The sequence below is a fragment of the Manis pentadactyla genome, chromosome 9 (genome assembly GCF_030020395.1).
Source record: "Manis pentadactyla isolate mManPen7 chromosome 9, mManPen7.hap1, whole genome shotgun sequence".
NCBI lineage: Eukaryota > Metazoa > Chordata > Mammalia > Pholidota > Manidae > Manis > Manis pentadactyla.
In genome coordinates this window covers 10,317,118-10,333,224 of record NC_080027.1, presented here as the reverse complement: position 1 = coordinate 10,333,224, position 16,107 = coordinate 10,317,118, and the positions used below count along the sequence as shown (strand labels likewise).

The window sequence follows — 16,107 nt, the reverse complement described above, 5'->3', positions numbered from 1 at the left end:
TCACTTCCACAATGCAGTTGGGTTTGAGTCTGTGGGGCCCTCAACACCCAGTGGCCACGGATAGAGAAAGGAGACTCTCAGCTCTACCCCTATCTGGAAATGATGCTGTGATGGGTGCCGAAAATGTGACAGATGTCCAGCTCACACAAGACGCGAAACTGTTTCCAAGCACTACACACTACAAGAGGCAGCCTGTCCCTTGCTGAGTGGTGTCAGGGTGGGCCACATGACCTCAGGCCCCAAACCTGATGGTGGCAACTGATCTGAAGGGCTTCGGTGTCTGGGAAGGTGCAGGAGCTGAGAACAGGTGGGGTTTTTCTCATGGCTTCCTGTGTCTCCTCAGGCTCTGGGGCTCCCTAGCACCCCCCACGCCTGTGGGATTCCCAGGAGTCTGGGGAAGTCCAGAGTCAGCATGTCCTCCGAGAAGCCCTCCACTCCAGGCTGAGTTAGTGCTCTCCCAATGCCCTGCGTGAGGCCCTGCAGTCCCCCAGGGCCGCCCTATCCCGTGAGTGGCTGCTGGGGATGGGTTGGGACCTGCCTGTCTGAATCATCTGGCCTGGCTGCAGGAGGGTTATCTCCAGGCATGGGGATGCAGGCCTTGGCTGGGGAGGGGGGAAGGCCTCTCCTCCAAGAAGCCCTCTGCTGGCCCAGCTCTTTGGAAGGTCTTGGAAAGTGGTGAAATTGCTGTCTTGGAGGATTGGTATCTCCATGGGTTCTGGTTTTCCCCAGGGGTTCTGGAGACCCAGAGCCTGGGTGGGGTGCCATGGGAGGGGCCCTGCCCCTTACTCCTACTGGCCTGGGTCCACCCAGGCCTGACCTCTCACAGGGAACTGAGGAAATGAGGCAGGGTGGGACAGAGATCTCACTTGTAATTCTGGGCCAGTTTCAGATACAGGGCCTGGATAACCCCTGATGAGGATGGAGCTTCCTTTTCAAAGCCACCGGGCTTCATAAAAGCGAGCTGGGGAGGGTCACCTGCTCTCCAGACTCCCTGGGGTTCCGTGCTTGGCCAAGGCCTCCTGCAGTGCACTGGAGGGTAGGCCCACAGGGGTGGTCCCCTGCCACCACCTCGTCAGGATGCAGAGGCTGGTGGTGGTAACAGTGGCGGAGGACTCTGGTTGGGCACTGAGGGACCCTGGACTGGGTCCTGGGGTCACCTGGTGCTGTCATGGGGTGGGGATGGGCAGTCCTTTCTCCTCAGGCCGCACTCTCCCCCTCTGTAAAGGAAGGGGCTGTCTCTGGATAGCCTGGGTGATGTGCAGCAGGCCCTCCGAACTCTGAACTGCAGGCCAAGCCCCCGAGGAGGGCTGCCTTAGAACCTGGGCTGGGAATGCGGTGGTCGTGTCCAGGAGGCTGGGAGGGCAGGGTCGTAGGGGGTCCAAGCTGGGTCGGGGCCGTGGGGGGGCCTAGCCTGGGGCTGGGGACTGTAGTGGTGGGTAGAGTCGTGGGGAGCCCCCGGGAAGCGACCCCTACGCGGAGAGCAGCCCAATCACCGAAGCGCGCCCCTGCCCTCGGCGTATGCCTGCAGGGGGCGTCCTCGCGCCTGCCTCCGCGCGCCCGCCTTCGACGTGCTCGCCCCCGCGTCGCGGCCGGGCGCGCTACCTCATGCTGTACCCGCCCCGGTCGTCGTTCACTGTCCCGAGAGCGAGCGTGCGCGTGCGCGCGGCTGCGAGCGTGCGTGCGTGCGCGCGCGCGGCAGAGGCCCTGGAAGCGGCGCTCTGAGCCCGAGGCTGTCCAGGCTGAGGCGGCTCCTCGGGCGGCGGCCTGAGCTCACCGTTCGCCACTCCTCCCCGGCCCGCCAGCCCAGGCCGCTCCCCGGGGCGCAAAGATGCCGGCAGTGTCGAAGGGGGACGGGATGCGGGGCCTGGCGGTCTTCATCTCCGACATCCGCAACTGTGAGTGAGTGCGGCGCCGGACCTGGCCTGCGGGGGTCCGGGTGTGGACGTGGAGGACCGGGTGCGGACGTTGAGGGCGGGGGTCCGGGTGTGGACTAGAGGGCGGGGGTCCGGGGTCCGGACGTTCAGGGCGGGGGCGCAGGGGGCACCGGGTGCGGACCTAGAGGGCGGGGGTCCGGTGTGTGGACCTGAAGGCGGGAGTCCCAGGTGCTCACCTAGAGGGCGGGGGTCCGGGGTCCGGACCTTGAGGGCGGTGGCGCAGGGGTGTCCCGGTGAGGACTAGAGGGCGGGGTTCCGGGTGAGGACCTAGAGGGCGTGGGTCCGGTGTCCGGACCTTGAGAGCAGGGGTCCGGTGTGTGGACCTGAAGGCGGGAGTCCCAGGTGCTCACCTAGAGGGCAGGGGGAGGGCGCGGAGGGTGCAGGGGGGCTGTGGCACCTCGAAGATGCCTCTCCCCAGCCTTATGCTCGTCTTCCCAGTAATGGAGCATTTAACCCAGCGTTTTCCAAAATAGCGTGGGTTTTCCCTTCGGAGCGGGTATAGCGAAACCGGTGTCTTGCTGGTGAAGCAGCCCTGTGTCCGGATTCCAGCGGGCTTTTGGGCCCTGTTTGAAATGACCCATTCCCCCGGGGAATCCGGACACGGGGCAGTGAAGGGGTGGGATGACTTAGGGGAACTGCTCTGCCTGCTGTCTCAGATCAGGGACAGCAGACTGGGTGCCTGGCATGCCCCGTCAGAGTGGAAGGATCCGCACCACAAGGTGAAACAGGCCGGGAGGTGGGTGGGTGCAGGTAGGTCCACCTGGGGTAATTCTGGCTTTGGTGTGCAGAGAAACTGGATGGTTTTCAGAGACCATTTTTCCCCTTTATTCAACTAGAAAAATAAGCATAAAGCCAGTTTCCTGTGTAATGTGTTTTATTTGTTCTTTGTTATCCATCAAACAGTTTACCGTGATTTTTATTGCTTTAGGTTTAATGTACATTTTGAAGAATGTTTGTAACCCTACCTCGTGTGAATGCTGTTGTGCTGAACCCCTTGAACCCTTTCTCCTTAAACTGGTGTGGAGATGCTGGGGCCAGCTTGGTTCTGCCCCCAACTCAGTCGCCCCCAACTCAGTCCCTCTCTTACTCTGGACATCCTTAGACCAGTGCCTCGACAAGTTGCGTACTGTTCTCTTCCTCCTCCTTTATACATAACATAACTTTACCGGAGTGACATTCATAGTCAGAAGGCAGATTATTGTAAGGCTAAGCTTGTGCCTGTTACGGCCTCAGGGGACCCTTAAATTAGCTGTGATGCCTGTTCATCCACTGTGGAGGAAATCGAGTTGTTCAGAAACCCATTTCTCAGACAACTGGTCACCCATATATTAGCCGTATTCTGTGCTGTTGCCTGAATTTGATGAACAGGTGCCTGTCATGTAGTGGGGATTCCACTGGTGCTTGTTGGCTGTGTAGACCCGACTTTCTCCACCCACCCTGTGCCATTGACATTTGAGGCTGATCCTCTGTTGTGGGGAGCTGTCCTGTGGTTAGCAGCATCCTTGGCCTCTAACCCACTAGATGTCTCAGTTGTGACAACCAAGAATGTTTCCAGATAATGCCCCACAGGGCACATTTGTCCCCGGTTGAGAGCCATTGGTATAGACCAATGAATAAGATGATTTGTCCCCTGAAGGAGCTTATTTAAGAAGAAGGGGTGCCTGGTCCTTCTTGTGGGTCTGGGCCTCTTCTTCAGAAACAGCTTTCCAACCTGGCTGTCCCATTGTCCTCTCCTCCGGAGTGCTGTCCTTGAGCTGTGGTGCTGTGCCCCCCTACACTGTGAGCACTGCAAGATGGGGCCTGTGGTGGTCTTGTTCACCATGTCACTCCTCCCCTGCTTGCACAGCATCTGGCACCAAACGTGTGCTGAGTAAACAAGTAGACGGATGGTCAAGCAAGCCAGAAAAGACTTCACCCGGGAGGTGATTTTTGGGCTGGTATTATCTAAAGGGCATTGAAAGCAGAGAGCCACAGTGCGCCTGGAGCAACAGGGAGTTAGTGTTCCAAGCAAGTGTGGGCCCCCGGCTGCAGATGGGTTTGGAAAGTGGACCCTGGCCAGAGCTGGTCTGAGCTTGACCCCTGGGTGGCAGGGAGGGGTCCCTGCTTCCCGTTTTCCCCTGCTGTCTCTGCGTGTGCTGTTTTCTTGTTGTGAGGGTGACCAGTGTAGTCAGGCTCTGTGGGGAGAGAGCACTGAGCTGGCAGAAAGAGGCTGGACTCTGTCTCTCACCTGCTCCGTGACCCGAAGCCACTGGCTGCTGAGCCTCCGTTTCCTCAACTGACAAGGGTGGATTTTGAGCTCAAGTGTCACCGAAGTCAATTTTGGCTCCACAATTGCAGCTCTGTTTACTTTTCTGAGCTAGTTTCTTAAATTTTCCCGTGTAAGAGCATGCTCTGTGTCTTTGCACTTCTCGAAGTAGCCCACTGCCAACTTTCTGGCTGGGAGCATTACTCTTCTTGACATAGGCAAGTGAATGTGGTCCAAGATTTGAAAAGGTTCTTGTGTTATGCTCAAGCCTAGCTTTTGTGGCTCAGGTAGCAAATTAATTCAGTACCTCATAAAATTAACTTGATCCTTTCTGATTGACTTCAACCCAGGGGCCACTGAATTGTGCTAATACCAGTTCAGTGTATGGGAGTTAAGGAACGGTTTCTTTCTTGTTTTAATTGTCATTAAAAAAATTCTAATTCTTTTGCTTAGTTCCTGTTTTTAAATAATTACTTATTTTGAAATAAATATAGATTCATAGGAAGTTGGAAAGAAATGGACAGGGAGGTCCCACATCCTTTGCCCTGCCTTCTCTAGGGTGGGCATTTCTCCTAACAGTACAATTTTGACACCAGGAGATGGACGTTAGTACAGTCCACTGGTTGTATTTGCATTTTGCCACTTTTATGTGCACATGCCCTGGTGTGTGTATCTGTGTAGATCTGTATATTTTTATCACATGTAGTTTTTGTAATGCCCCTTCAATCAAGATGCACAACTATTCCATCACCACAGTGCCCCCTTATGCTACCCTGTAAAGCCAGACCTACCCCGTCCTCACCAAGCAAGGATCTGTCTTCCATCTCTGCTTACTGGCTGGAAGAGGCTGTGTGAATGGCCTTGTGTGGTATGTGACCTGCTGAGATTGACTTTTCTCACTTAGCACTCCTCTTGAGGTCTGCCCAGGCTGTTACTCTGACATATTCAAGCAATCAGTTCAAAGAAAATCAAAGGACTGTGGAATTGGGAAAATGTTAGCTGTTTGCTATTTATTCTGCTATTTTGGAATTTTCATTTGCTTTTACACGTGATGGATCAGTGAAGGAGAGTCATTTAGGACTTAATCAGCACATGTGTTTATGCATGGCTCTTGGCATGTCAGCGCTAGGATATCGCGACTGTGAAACACTGCCGAAAATGTTGCCAGACTTAGAATTGACTGGGAAGTAATCAAGGAAAGGGGAGAACTGATACGTGTTTACTCTTGCGAGACCAGTCACACTTGTCAGTGGACAGGAAGTTGCCATTTGTTCTCCCTGAGAGTGGTGGAGGCTGGGGCTGCAGCTGCACTGGTGTGCAGGTGAACCCAGACACTCCATGGTGCCTAGAGGTATTTCACTTAATCCCTCCAGGCACTCACTCAAATGAAGGGAAAAAAAGTGGGGAGGTATAATTAGCCATTTGGCAAAAAACCTAATTTCCCATATTCTTAGAGGAAGCCTACAGTTTTGCTGCAGGGGCAGTGATAAACTAGAATAATTATCAGTGCTCTGCTCTTTGCGGTTGTCACAAACCTTGTTCCCTTCTGTTTCTGTTAACTTTGTTGAAATTGGGCATTCTTTGAATAATATTTTAGCTGAAGTTAAAAAAATTGAATTTGTTCATAAAACTCCATTTGTTTTGAGTCATACATTGGACATGGAGAAACTGAACATAAAAATTTAAATTCTCCATAAACTTCAGTGTATAAGTACCTCAACATAATAAAGGCCATATATGACAAACCCACAGCCAACATCATACTTAACAGCGAGAAGCTGAAAGCTTTTCCTTTAAGATCGGGAACAAGATAAGGATGCCCACTTTTCCCACTTCTATTCAACTTAGTACTGGAGGTCCTAGCCACGGCAATCAGACAACACAAAGAAATAAAAGGCATCCAGATTGGCAAAGAAGAAGTCAAACTGTCCCTCTTTGCAGATGACATGATATTGTACATAAAAAACCTTAAAGAATCCACCCCTAAACTACTAGATCTAATATCTGAATTCAGCAAAGTTGCAGGATACAAAGTTAATACACAGAAATCTGTCGTATTCCTATACACTAACAATGAACTAGCAGAGAGAGAAATCGGGAAAACAATTCCATTCACAATTGCATCAAAAAGAATAAAATACCTAGAAATAAACCTAACTAAGGAAGTGAAAGACCTATACCCTGAAACTACAAGACACTCTTAAGAGAAATTAAAGAAGATACCAATAAATGGAAACACATCCCGTGCTCATGGATAGGAAGAATTAATATTGTTAAAATGGCCATCCTGCCTAAAGCAATCTATAGATTCAATGCAATTCCTATCAAAATATCAACACCATTCTTCAACGAAATAGAGAAAATTGTTCTAAAATTCATATGGAACCACAAAAGACCTCGAATAGCCAAAGCAATCTTGAGAAGGAAGAATAAAGCTGGGAGCATTATGCTCCCCAACTTCAAGCTCTACTACAAAGCCACAGTAATCAAGACAATTTGGTACCGGCACAAGAACAGACCCATAGACTAATGGAACAGACTAGAGAGCCCTGATATAAACCCAACCATATATGGTCAATTAATATACAATAAAGGAGCAATGGATATACAATGGGGAAATGACAGCCTCTTCAACAGCTGGTGTTGGCAAAACTGGACAGCTACATGCAAGAGAATGAAACTGGATTATTGTTTAACCCCATACACAAAAGTAAACTCGAAATGGATCAAAGACTTGAATGTAAGTCATGAAACCATAAAACTCTTAGAAGACAACATAGGCAAACATCTCCTGAATATAAGCATGAGTAACTTCTTCCTGAATGCATCTCCTTGAGCAAGGGAAACAAAAGCAAAAATAAACTCATGGGACTATATCAAACTAAAAAGTTTCTGTACGGCAAAGGACACCATCAACAGAACAAAAAGGAATCCTACAGTATGGGAGAATATATTTGTAAATGACATATCTGACAAGGGGTTAACATCCAAAATATATAAAGAACTTACAGACCTCAACACCCAAAAAGCAAATAACCCCATTAACAAATGGGCAGAGGATATGAAGAGACAGTTCTCCAAAGAAGAAATTCAGATGGCCGACAGACACATGAAAAGATGCTTCACATCACTAATCATCAGGGAAATGCAAATTAAAACCACAATGAGATATCACCTCACACCAGTAAGGATGGCCAGCATCGAAAAGACTAAGAACAACAAATGCTGGTGAGAATGTGGAGAAAGGGGAACCCTCCTACACTGCTGGTGGGAATGTAAGCTAGTTCAACCATTGTGGAAAGCAATATGGAGGTTCCGCAAAAAACTAAAAATAGAAATACCATTTGACCCGGGAATCCCACTCCTTGGAATTTACCCAAATAATACAACTTCTCAGATTCAAAAAGACATATACACCCCTATATTTATCGCAGCACTTTTTACAATAGCCAAGATATGGAAGCAACTTAAGTGTCCATCTGTAGATGAATGGATAAAGAAGATGTGGTACATATACACAATGGAATACTATTTGGCAGTAAGAAAGAAACAGATTCTACCATTTGCAACCACATGGATGGAGTGGGAGGACATGATGCTCAGTGAAATAAGCCAGTCAGAGAAAGACAAATGCCAAATGATTTCCCTCATTTGTGGAGTATAACAATGAAGCAAAACCGAAGGAACAAAATAGGAGCAGACTCACAGACTCCAAGAAGGGACTATTGGTTACCAAAGGGGAGGGGTGTGGGAGGGCGGGTGGGGAGGGAGGGAGGAGGGGACTGAGGGGTATTATGTTTAGTACACATGGTGTGGGGAATCACGGGGAGAACATTTAGCGCAGAGAAGGCACATAGTGGATCTGTGGCTTCTGACTACACTGATGGACAGTGACTGCATCGGGGTATGGGTGGGGACTTGATAATAAGGGTAAATGTAGTAACCACATTGTTTTTCATGTGAAACCTTCATAACAGTGTATATCAATCACACCTTAATAAAAATAAGTAAAAAAAAACACTTCAGTGTATAAATCGAATGTAAAGTTGGTAGTTGATCTTCTTGCATAGTAGTAAACATCAGAATCAGTTTGTCAGTCAGCTTTTTAACTTTTAAAGTCCTTTAAAGAAATTAAGGTTCATTTTAGTCTTGACTATACATTTTAAAGGTGCTGACTTTAAAAAAAGAATGCTCTTCTTGCATATTTGCTTTTGTGCTCTCATGCATAACTTATATTCCTTAGAAACTGATTTAGGAAGTATGTGACAGAGGATGAGGGGAGGGACAAACCACCAAGCCAGAGGAGGAAGAGAGTCTTTAGCTCAGGTTGAATTATCCTGCCAGGGTTGCTGGTTGATGCTTCTAGAAAATATCTGTCCCTTCTTCCCTGTGTTTCCCCTCTGGCTGCCCTGAAGTGGGGGATCACTCTTTTATGACCAGTTGAAATGTCCTGGTGATAAGTGTACTCTCGTGCCAGGTACTTAGCTTAACTTCTCTTTCCTCTTAAAATGATTTTCACTCTGTTGTTTTTGGCAACACTATGTGCCAGGATTTTGTAGTCCCAGAGTTTTTGGAAAGGCTGTTTGTGGGATTAAATAGCATTTCCTGGCTTTGAAAAAATCAAGTACAGTCAAACCAGAGGGGAAGATTCAAGTGTGATGAAGGAAACGGTGTTTCTCTGGTGTGAACTCCAGGGTGCCAGGGGCTCTGAGTTCCTCAGAATTTTCACCTGTTGATTTTGCAGGTTCTTGGGCAAAAGGCTGTCTGTTGTCCCTTAGCTCAAATTTCAAAATGTGGGGTTCCAAAACTTAAAAGGCTTTTTTGGGTAAGTTTTCAGTAAACTCGTTTGGCAGAAACACTGGTCCTCTGCTGCTAAGAGGCTCCATTGTGGTCTCCCTCCCATGTGGGCGTGCATGAGTGTGTATGCTTCCTTTGGCCATGTACTGTGCTTCCTCCTAAAGTCTGAGCAGTTCTGCATTCTGGGACAAATTTGGCCTCAGGTTTTTGGTAAGGGACGGCATCTGGGTCTCTTATGTGGAATGCTGGGTGGGGCTCAGAGAAGTAAAACACATGGTCCTTGCCCCTCTAAAGAGCTTGCTGGCAAGCGGGGCGATGAGTTCTCATTAGTGCAGGACTCCTGGATACAGAATAAAGAGATGTTGGCTGGATGGGGATCTTCTATTTGGAGGTGGGTGGGGAGGTCCTGGCGGGAGGGCAGAGGGCACAGCAGAGGTGCATGGACATTGACAAAAGATGGCGCCCAGTTGAACTTCAGATGCCTCAGGTCTGCCTGTGGCCTTGTCATAAAGCATGGGGGTTTGTTCTCCCCACCCCCAATCCTGTGTGATGAAATGAATGTAGGATGCATAGGTCTCCTCTTGTCCTGCCCCCTTACTTCTATCAGCACAGAGTTGGGGTTAAAAATTTGATGGCTCCTGTTAGCTTCCCGTGTACTATGAAGTAAGCTAAATAACTCTGTCCCCAGCCTAATAAAATAAATGATATGATACCTATAAGAAAACAGAAATGAACACGTTTCACTGGGTCACAGTGGTGTCTAAGATTTAGATTATAAACTATATGTACTGATTCTGGTATTTGCCTTCTTCAAAATCTCCCTGACTTTGGTATGAAAGTTGACAAGGTTGAAACGCCATGAAAAGCCTGTTTTATTATGAGAAGAATTTTAGGACAGTCAGGTTCAGGTGGGCGCTCCCATGTGGAGGTGGGAGCTGAGGCTGTGTGATAAGATTAGCTCTTGGCCTTGGGGTAGAGAGAGGGCTGTAAGGGTTTGACCAAGATCATGCAAGGAAGAAGTGCTGCATTTTAAAGCAGTGCCCTGGGACTGAGGGTCAAGAGGAGTGTGGGGCTGGTGAGATGCGTGTTGCCAGAAACGGAGAGGCGAGTTCCCAGTCTTACCCAAAGTGCTGTGATTGCTCATAATACGCATTTGAAACATGTAGTGACACTGAGGTCCCTACCTGCCTTCAGACATCTTTTCTTGCCAACTTTTAATGCTTTTTCCTTCAACACTGTTGCCAGAGAGGAGTAAGGTTGGGGCCCACGATCACCTGTAATTAGAGGTGGCCTCCTTAGGAGTTGGGGAGCCACCAGGTGGAAAGGTGGGAGGTACAGAGGTGGGGCCAGTGGTCTGGCCCTTGGGCTTACTGTCTGCATCTGTGTGAGCAGGGCTGCTGCGGATGTAAGGACAGTGACGCGCCTGCATCTGCTCTGTGCTCCAAAGGGACAGGAAAGTCTCTGCGAGAAGGCTGAGAACTTTCTTTTGCTAGCTTCGGGCCCCATGTAGCTCCCTCGGCTCCCTGGTGCCTCAGGAAGTGGGGAATTGAGTGGCTTACCCTGCTGGATGTGTTCATTTAGGAACAAATCTTCTAGCCAGCTGGTTTGGGTCAGAGCCTGATTCTGTTTCCTTTTCTTTCTCACCTTTGGGAACTGTGGTCGTGTAAGAGTGTGGAGTCTTCATTTTGCCCCAGATTCAAACGCCGTGAGTTGTGGTGTTTTTGTGATCCTCCCTCTCCTTGTGTTCAGGATGTTTCCCTTCTACCTTTCTTCTCACCTACCCCAGGATTTGGTACCTGTCTAAAGGATTGCTCAAGAGTTTGCAGACCAGCATCCAATTTGGGTTGTCTGGATTTTGTTTTGCAATGTAAGGTGTTTTTCTTTCCTTTAAAATCTCTTCTGATGGCAACACAGGGTGTAATGGCAATTAGTTAGTGTACCTAAAGCCCTCTGGGCTCCTGGGGAGGTGGTGCTGTGTTGAGATTTATGTTTACTTTTTCTGTTGTCAGTCTTACTTCATGTGTTGTGGTTGAGAGAGCAGTTTCGTGTTTCTAGTCATTCTAAAAACATTGGAAAAGGGCCCTAAATTGATGTCGAATGTCTCTGAAACAGCCAGTAGAAAAAATATAGCAGGAAAATGAGCTTTTGCAGTACTTTTGGATTGCACTTATTGCTGTGGAAAATACAGTTCTGAGGCATTTTTTGGGGTCATGAATAGTATAGCCAGATCAGAACCTTATTTTGAACCTTGTGCCTAAGAGAATTAGAGTCTTCTGTGATTGTCTTCATGCTGGACTGTACCAGGGCATGCGGTGAAGTATGCGCCCATCCACAGATAGTGTTCACTACTTCTTCCTTCTCTCAAACAGATTTCTCACAATGTCAGTTACTTCTTTGAATCAGCTTGTAGCTTCTGCTCAGTTAATTCTGTTTCAGATTTGCTGTACTATTTAACTGCAGGTTGTCTCCGCATAGACTAGCACACCCAGCTTTCCAAGTGCTGAGAATGTGGGGGAAGAGGAGGGTGGGAGGGTGATCAACTGAGTCTGTTGGTGCCAAGCCGTTCCTTTCCCAAGGTCTGGCCACACTGAGATTGCCATGCCGAGAAAGGGGGTGTGAGCGCCCTGTCTGTGTTGGTCGCAGAGGGGTAGGAGATGCCCTTCTGTGGCTGCTGGTGTCTGGTGATCTCTACTCTTTGATGCAGCATTTGTTGCAGGTGTAACTTTAAGTCTGTTTTATAATAAGTAGCCAAAAAAACACAGTTCTTTATATTATGTTACTGTTTTGCCATAATTTTGGTATCCCAAGAGTAAAGGGTGTTTTGAATGTGTGTATTTCAAAGTGTACTTCTTTATTTTGTTTTCTGACTCAATTGTACAATTCATGGATTCATTTGCAAAATCCTCTAAGGGCTGCTGTGTGCCAGACATTATTCGAGGCATGGGGATTCACTGTTTACCAAATGGACAAAATCCCTGTGCTTTCAGAACTTACATTCTTGTAAGAAGAGACAAAATAAATGAGAAAAACATATCTGTCTACAACTATCCGTCTGACTGTCCATCTGTTGAGAAAAATAAAGTAGGTAAGAGGAATAGAGAATGGGGAAGAGGTTCTCACCTTCAGAGAAGGTGGTCAGGTAAGGTACCTGGAGAGGACATTTATTAAAGAAGCTTGCAGGAGATATGGCCGTGAACTATGAGAGAAACGAGAGAGTTCTGCAGGTGGGGTGCAGTCAGCCTGTGTGAGATCTCAGTGGCTGAGTCAGAGTGAGTGTGGGGTGGAGGAGTGGACGGCAGGTCACAGAAGGCCCCATTGGAATTCTTGGAGGTTTTCCGCACAGGTGTGATCTGACCCAAATTATTTTTGCTTTTAATAAGACCATTTTGGCTTCTGTATTGAGATTGAACAGCAGGGACAAAGGTTCAGCAGGGAAACAATTTGGGTGGTTATTTATTGTTTCAAACATCGGGAGATGATGCATGGACCAGATGGAGATGGCGAGGAGTGGTCACCTTCTCCATGTATTTTGTTCCCGGCAGTTAAAGATGCCGCTCTGGGTCTTAGGCGCGCGGTGTTCCCAGAGAGAAGCTCCTTGTGTATCTGTGTGCAGTGTGACTCTCTTTGGCTGCTTTTATCTGCCCTTTTCATTGGTTTTAGTCAGTCTTATGATGTGTCTTGTAGTTTTCTTTGCGTTTCTTGTTCTTGGGGCTCCAGATTCTGACTTCAGTGGGTTTGTAGTTGTCATCAAATTTGAAAAATTTGTCCATTTCTTCAAATATTTTTTCTGTCCCCTGTCTGCCTTTGGGGGGCTCCAGTTTACTTTGAGGTTACAACTTGAGGTTGCCCCACAGCTCACTGATGCTCTGCTCATATTTTTCGATCTGTTTCATTTTGGATAGTTTCTATGATGTCTTCAGGTTCGCTGATCTTCAACTGTGTCTGATCAACTATTAATCTCATCTCCCATATTTTTCATCGCAGACTTTGTATTTCTTACCTCTTGAACTTCAGTTTGGGTCTTCCTTATGTTGTGTCTCTTAATACACTTTTGATATCCTCTCCCTTCATGAGCATATGGGATACAGTTACATAGACTGTTTTAATGTCCGTATCTTCAGATTCTATCAGCTGTGTCATTTCTGTATGTTTCTATTAATTGTTTTTTCCCCTCTCCTTGTCATGGGTTGTATTTTCCTGTTTCTTTGCATGCCTGGTAATTTTTTACTGAATGCCAGACATTGTGAATTTCACCTTGTCAGTCCTGAAAATTTTTGTTTCTTTAAATACTCTTCAGCTTTGTTCTGTGATGAAGCTGAGCTACTTGGAAGCAGTTTGATCTTTACTGGGGGATCAGAGCAGCCCTTAGTCTGGGCTAATTTTACTTCACCCCTGAGGGCCAGCACTTCTCAGGACTCTGCTTGATGCCTGTGTTTAATGAGGCCTCTTTTCTGGCCGGCTGGCTCCATGCCAGCTCCTGTGGTCCCCTCCGGCTCCCTTCCAGTGGCTCTTCACACAGTCTCAGGGGCATTCTGTTGTGCGTGGGCAGATCAGTAATCAGAGACACGAGGGCTCCTCAGCAGCCCTCTGCTCTCCTTGGAGCAGGCTCTGCCTTGCACATGCTAGCCTCCTGTGCCTGTCTCTTCAGGGAGACCTCAGGGCTTTGTTTGCACCCCCGCTCCCCAGCCCCAGGTAGTAATTTGGGGCTGTCATGAGGCCATCATGTTTGTTTTCTGTCCCAGTGACCTCTGCCTTCCATTGTCTGTTGTCTACTGTCTGAAAACTGTTGTTTCATATATTTCTTCCAGGTTTTCAGTGGCCTAATTTGGGAGGGTAAATCCTGTACCTGTTTATGTGGTGTCTTGCCAATGGGTTTCAGCCCTGGGCAAGTTCCTATGAATTCAGTGTGACCAAAGGAATGACAGTAGAATGTTCTTGGGGTGAAACAGTGATATCCAACTTTATTTCCACGATGGCAGGTCAGTCACTAAAATCCTGTTCACTCAGAGCGAGTCTGCATGCAGCAAGCCGGTCTCTGCCTCTGGGCCTCTCTGCCCGCATGGCCGTCCCAATCTCTGTCCTCTGCTCTGCTCTCCTGCAGTTTTGCAGTCATGTCACCGTGTGGCATAGACCACTAGGCGAGCTCTTTATAGAGAGTCAATAGCAACATATTGCCCACACGTGTGTAGTGAGCTAGCCAACCAGGGCCAGGTGAGAATCCTGGCCACAGGAACTTTCATTTTATCCACAAACGGGCACAGTCTGGCAGGGTTCTCTGCCTGGAGTCTCACAAGGCCGAAACTGGAGGCTCAGCAGAGCCGTGGTTCCTTGTGGAGATTCTGGGGATGAAGCAACTTGCACGCAATCCTGCGGTATGGGGCCGAGGTCCCCTGTCCTTGCTGCTCTTGCTGGGGCAGGTCTCAGACCATAGAGCTGGCCTGCATTCCTTCTGCCTTCTAGGAAGCCCTCCAGTGGAGCAATGAATCAGCCGTCTGGATTTGGGTCTCTCTGACTTCTTTGTCAGCCCCATCTCCTACCTCCAGGCAGAGTTCTCTACTTCTAAGGGCTCATGTGATTAGACTGGGCCCACCTGCATGCTCTAGTCTCATTCCCTTCCTTAATTAACATCTGCAGAGTTCCTTTTGCCATTTGCCACAGTTAAGGTAACTCACAGGATCCTAGTATAAGGATGTGGGCATCTTTGGGGGACATTCTGTGTATCACAGTGACATCAGGAAAGGTTTTCTTTTTTAAGGTTATTTCACTTATTCAACACATTTATGTGGTGCCTATTTTACACAGTGAGCAAAACAGGAATATTCTCATTAAGCTTACATTTTAGAGAGGTAGACATAAAATAAAAATTATAACATATAGTATATTACATGCTACATTAAGGGGAAAATAAAGCAGGGAAAGGGGATTGCAGTTTAGATAGTGGAGCTGAGGGTCAGGCATGCCTCTAAGTGCTGGCAGACAGGCTGGGAGCAAGTGTGGGGGCAGGAGTTGGGGAGGGAGCCTGGGACATCAGAGCCCCATGGAGGGGGGGAGGTGGCAGGGATCCTAGGCTTTCATCCTCTGTGACGGTGGAGCCAGTGAAGAGGAGGGAGGGGAAGCACAGAGCAGTTAGGAGGGTGCGGGCCAGGTGAACAAGGTGAGGAGCCCTGGGAGGCAGGGGTGGTAGAGCTGTTTGTAGGCTGGTGGGATGAGGATGAGAGCAAGGAGGCTGGAGAGCAGCAGTGTGCAGGGGGGTGGTGCTGGCGACCGCCTGAGCCTCTCAGAGGGGGGCCAGGCTCCCCAGCTGCCAGGGGCGGGAGGAGGGGGAGTGGAGGGGAAGAAGCTGTGAGGAGGCTCTTAAGAAGAGCTGGCAGTTCCTCCCTGGGCTTCCTGTGTGAGGCCAGGCCCGTGGCTGGTGTGTGGTTTCCCCAAGCATGCCGGGCTCCCCAGGCTCCTGCTGGGTGGCCGAGGAATGGATTCGGCAGTGAAGGGCTTGGCCAGGCAAGTGCACAGGTGGAGAAGGAGGGTCAGGACCTGGTTCATGTGATGAGATTGAAGCTGCCTGAGGGGGAGTTAAGGTGGGAAGGGGGAGAGAGTGTATTGGACGTCTTGGGGGCACCAGTGGGTGTTATCTGCTTGAGAGCTGAGAGGTTGCGGCTGGTGGGACTCCTGCAGTGGAGCCTCACCGAACGTCAGTCAGTTACTTTCATTTTACAGACATTTCTTACCACATACTTTAAAAAATGTGATTACTTACTAATTCTAAGTTACGTGTGTTCTTATCCTTCATGCGTGCTGTTTTGTTCCATGTTTATTCTTTTTCTTTTCTCTTCAGTGTTTAATTCTTTTTTTTTTTATGAGTGTTTTTTCCCCCAGTTCTTATGGTGGAAGATGAGGATTTAATTTACCTAAGCTTTTCTTCTCCCATTCTCTAATATGTCACAATATTTTGTCTAACTAATGTATAGCATTTAATGTTTGAAAATATCCTTCTCAGTTGAGGATAATGGTTCAGTTTTTAATTTCTTTGGAGTTAACTATTGCCTTTGGCTTTGCTTACTTTTTAATGCATGCCCTTCGGTTGCTCTTTGGCCCCAAGCTTTTGTAGGTGACTGTGAGATCTTCCTTAGTGTG

General features: G+C 48.3%; 1 protein-coding gene across 4 annotated transcripts in view; it reads left to right on the top strand.

Moving 5' to 3' along the window:
* The first annotated feature begins 1,675 nt into the window (after positions 1-1,675).
* Positions 1,676-16,107, top strand: part of AP2A2 (adaptor related protein complex 2 subunit alpha 2) — a 107,781-nt gene continuing 93,349 nt past the window's right edge. For 2 of the 4 annotated variants that reach the window (XM_036875833.2, XM_036875832.2), the window contains exon 1: positions 1,676-1,895. In XM_036875833.2, coding sequence (XP_036731728.1) covers positions 1,829-1,895 — 67 coding nt within the window. In that variant the 5' untranslated portion in view covers positions 1,676-1,828. The remainder of the gene's footprint in view (positions 1,896-16,107) is intronic. The other 2 variants (XM_036875831.2, XM_036875830.2) reach the window with 1 other exon arrangement.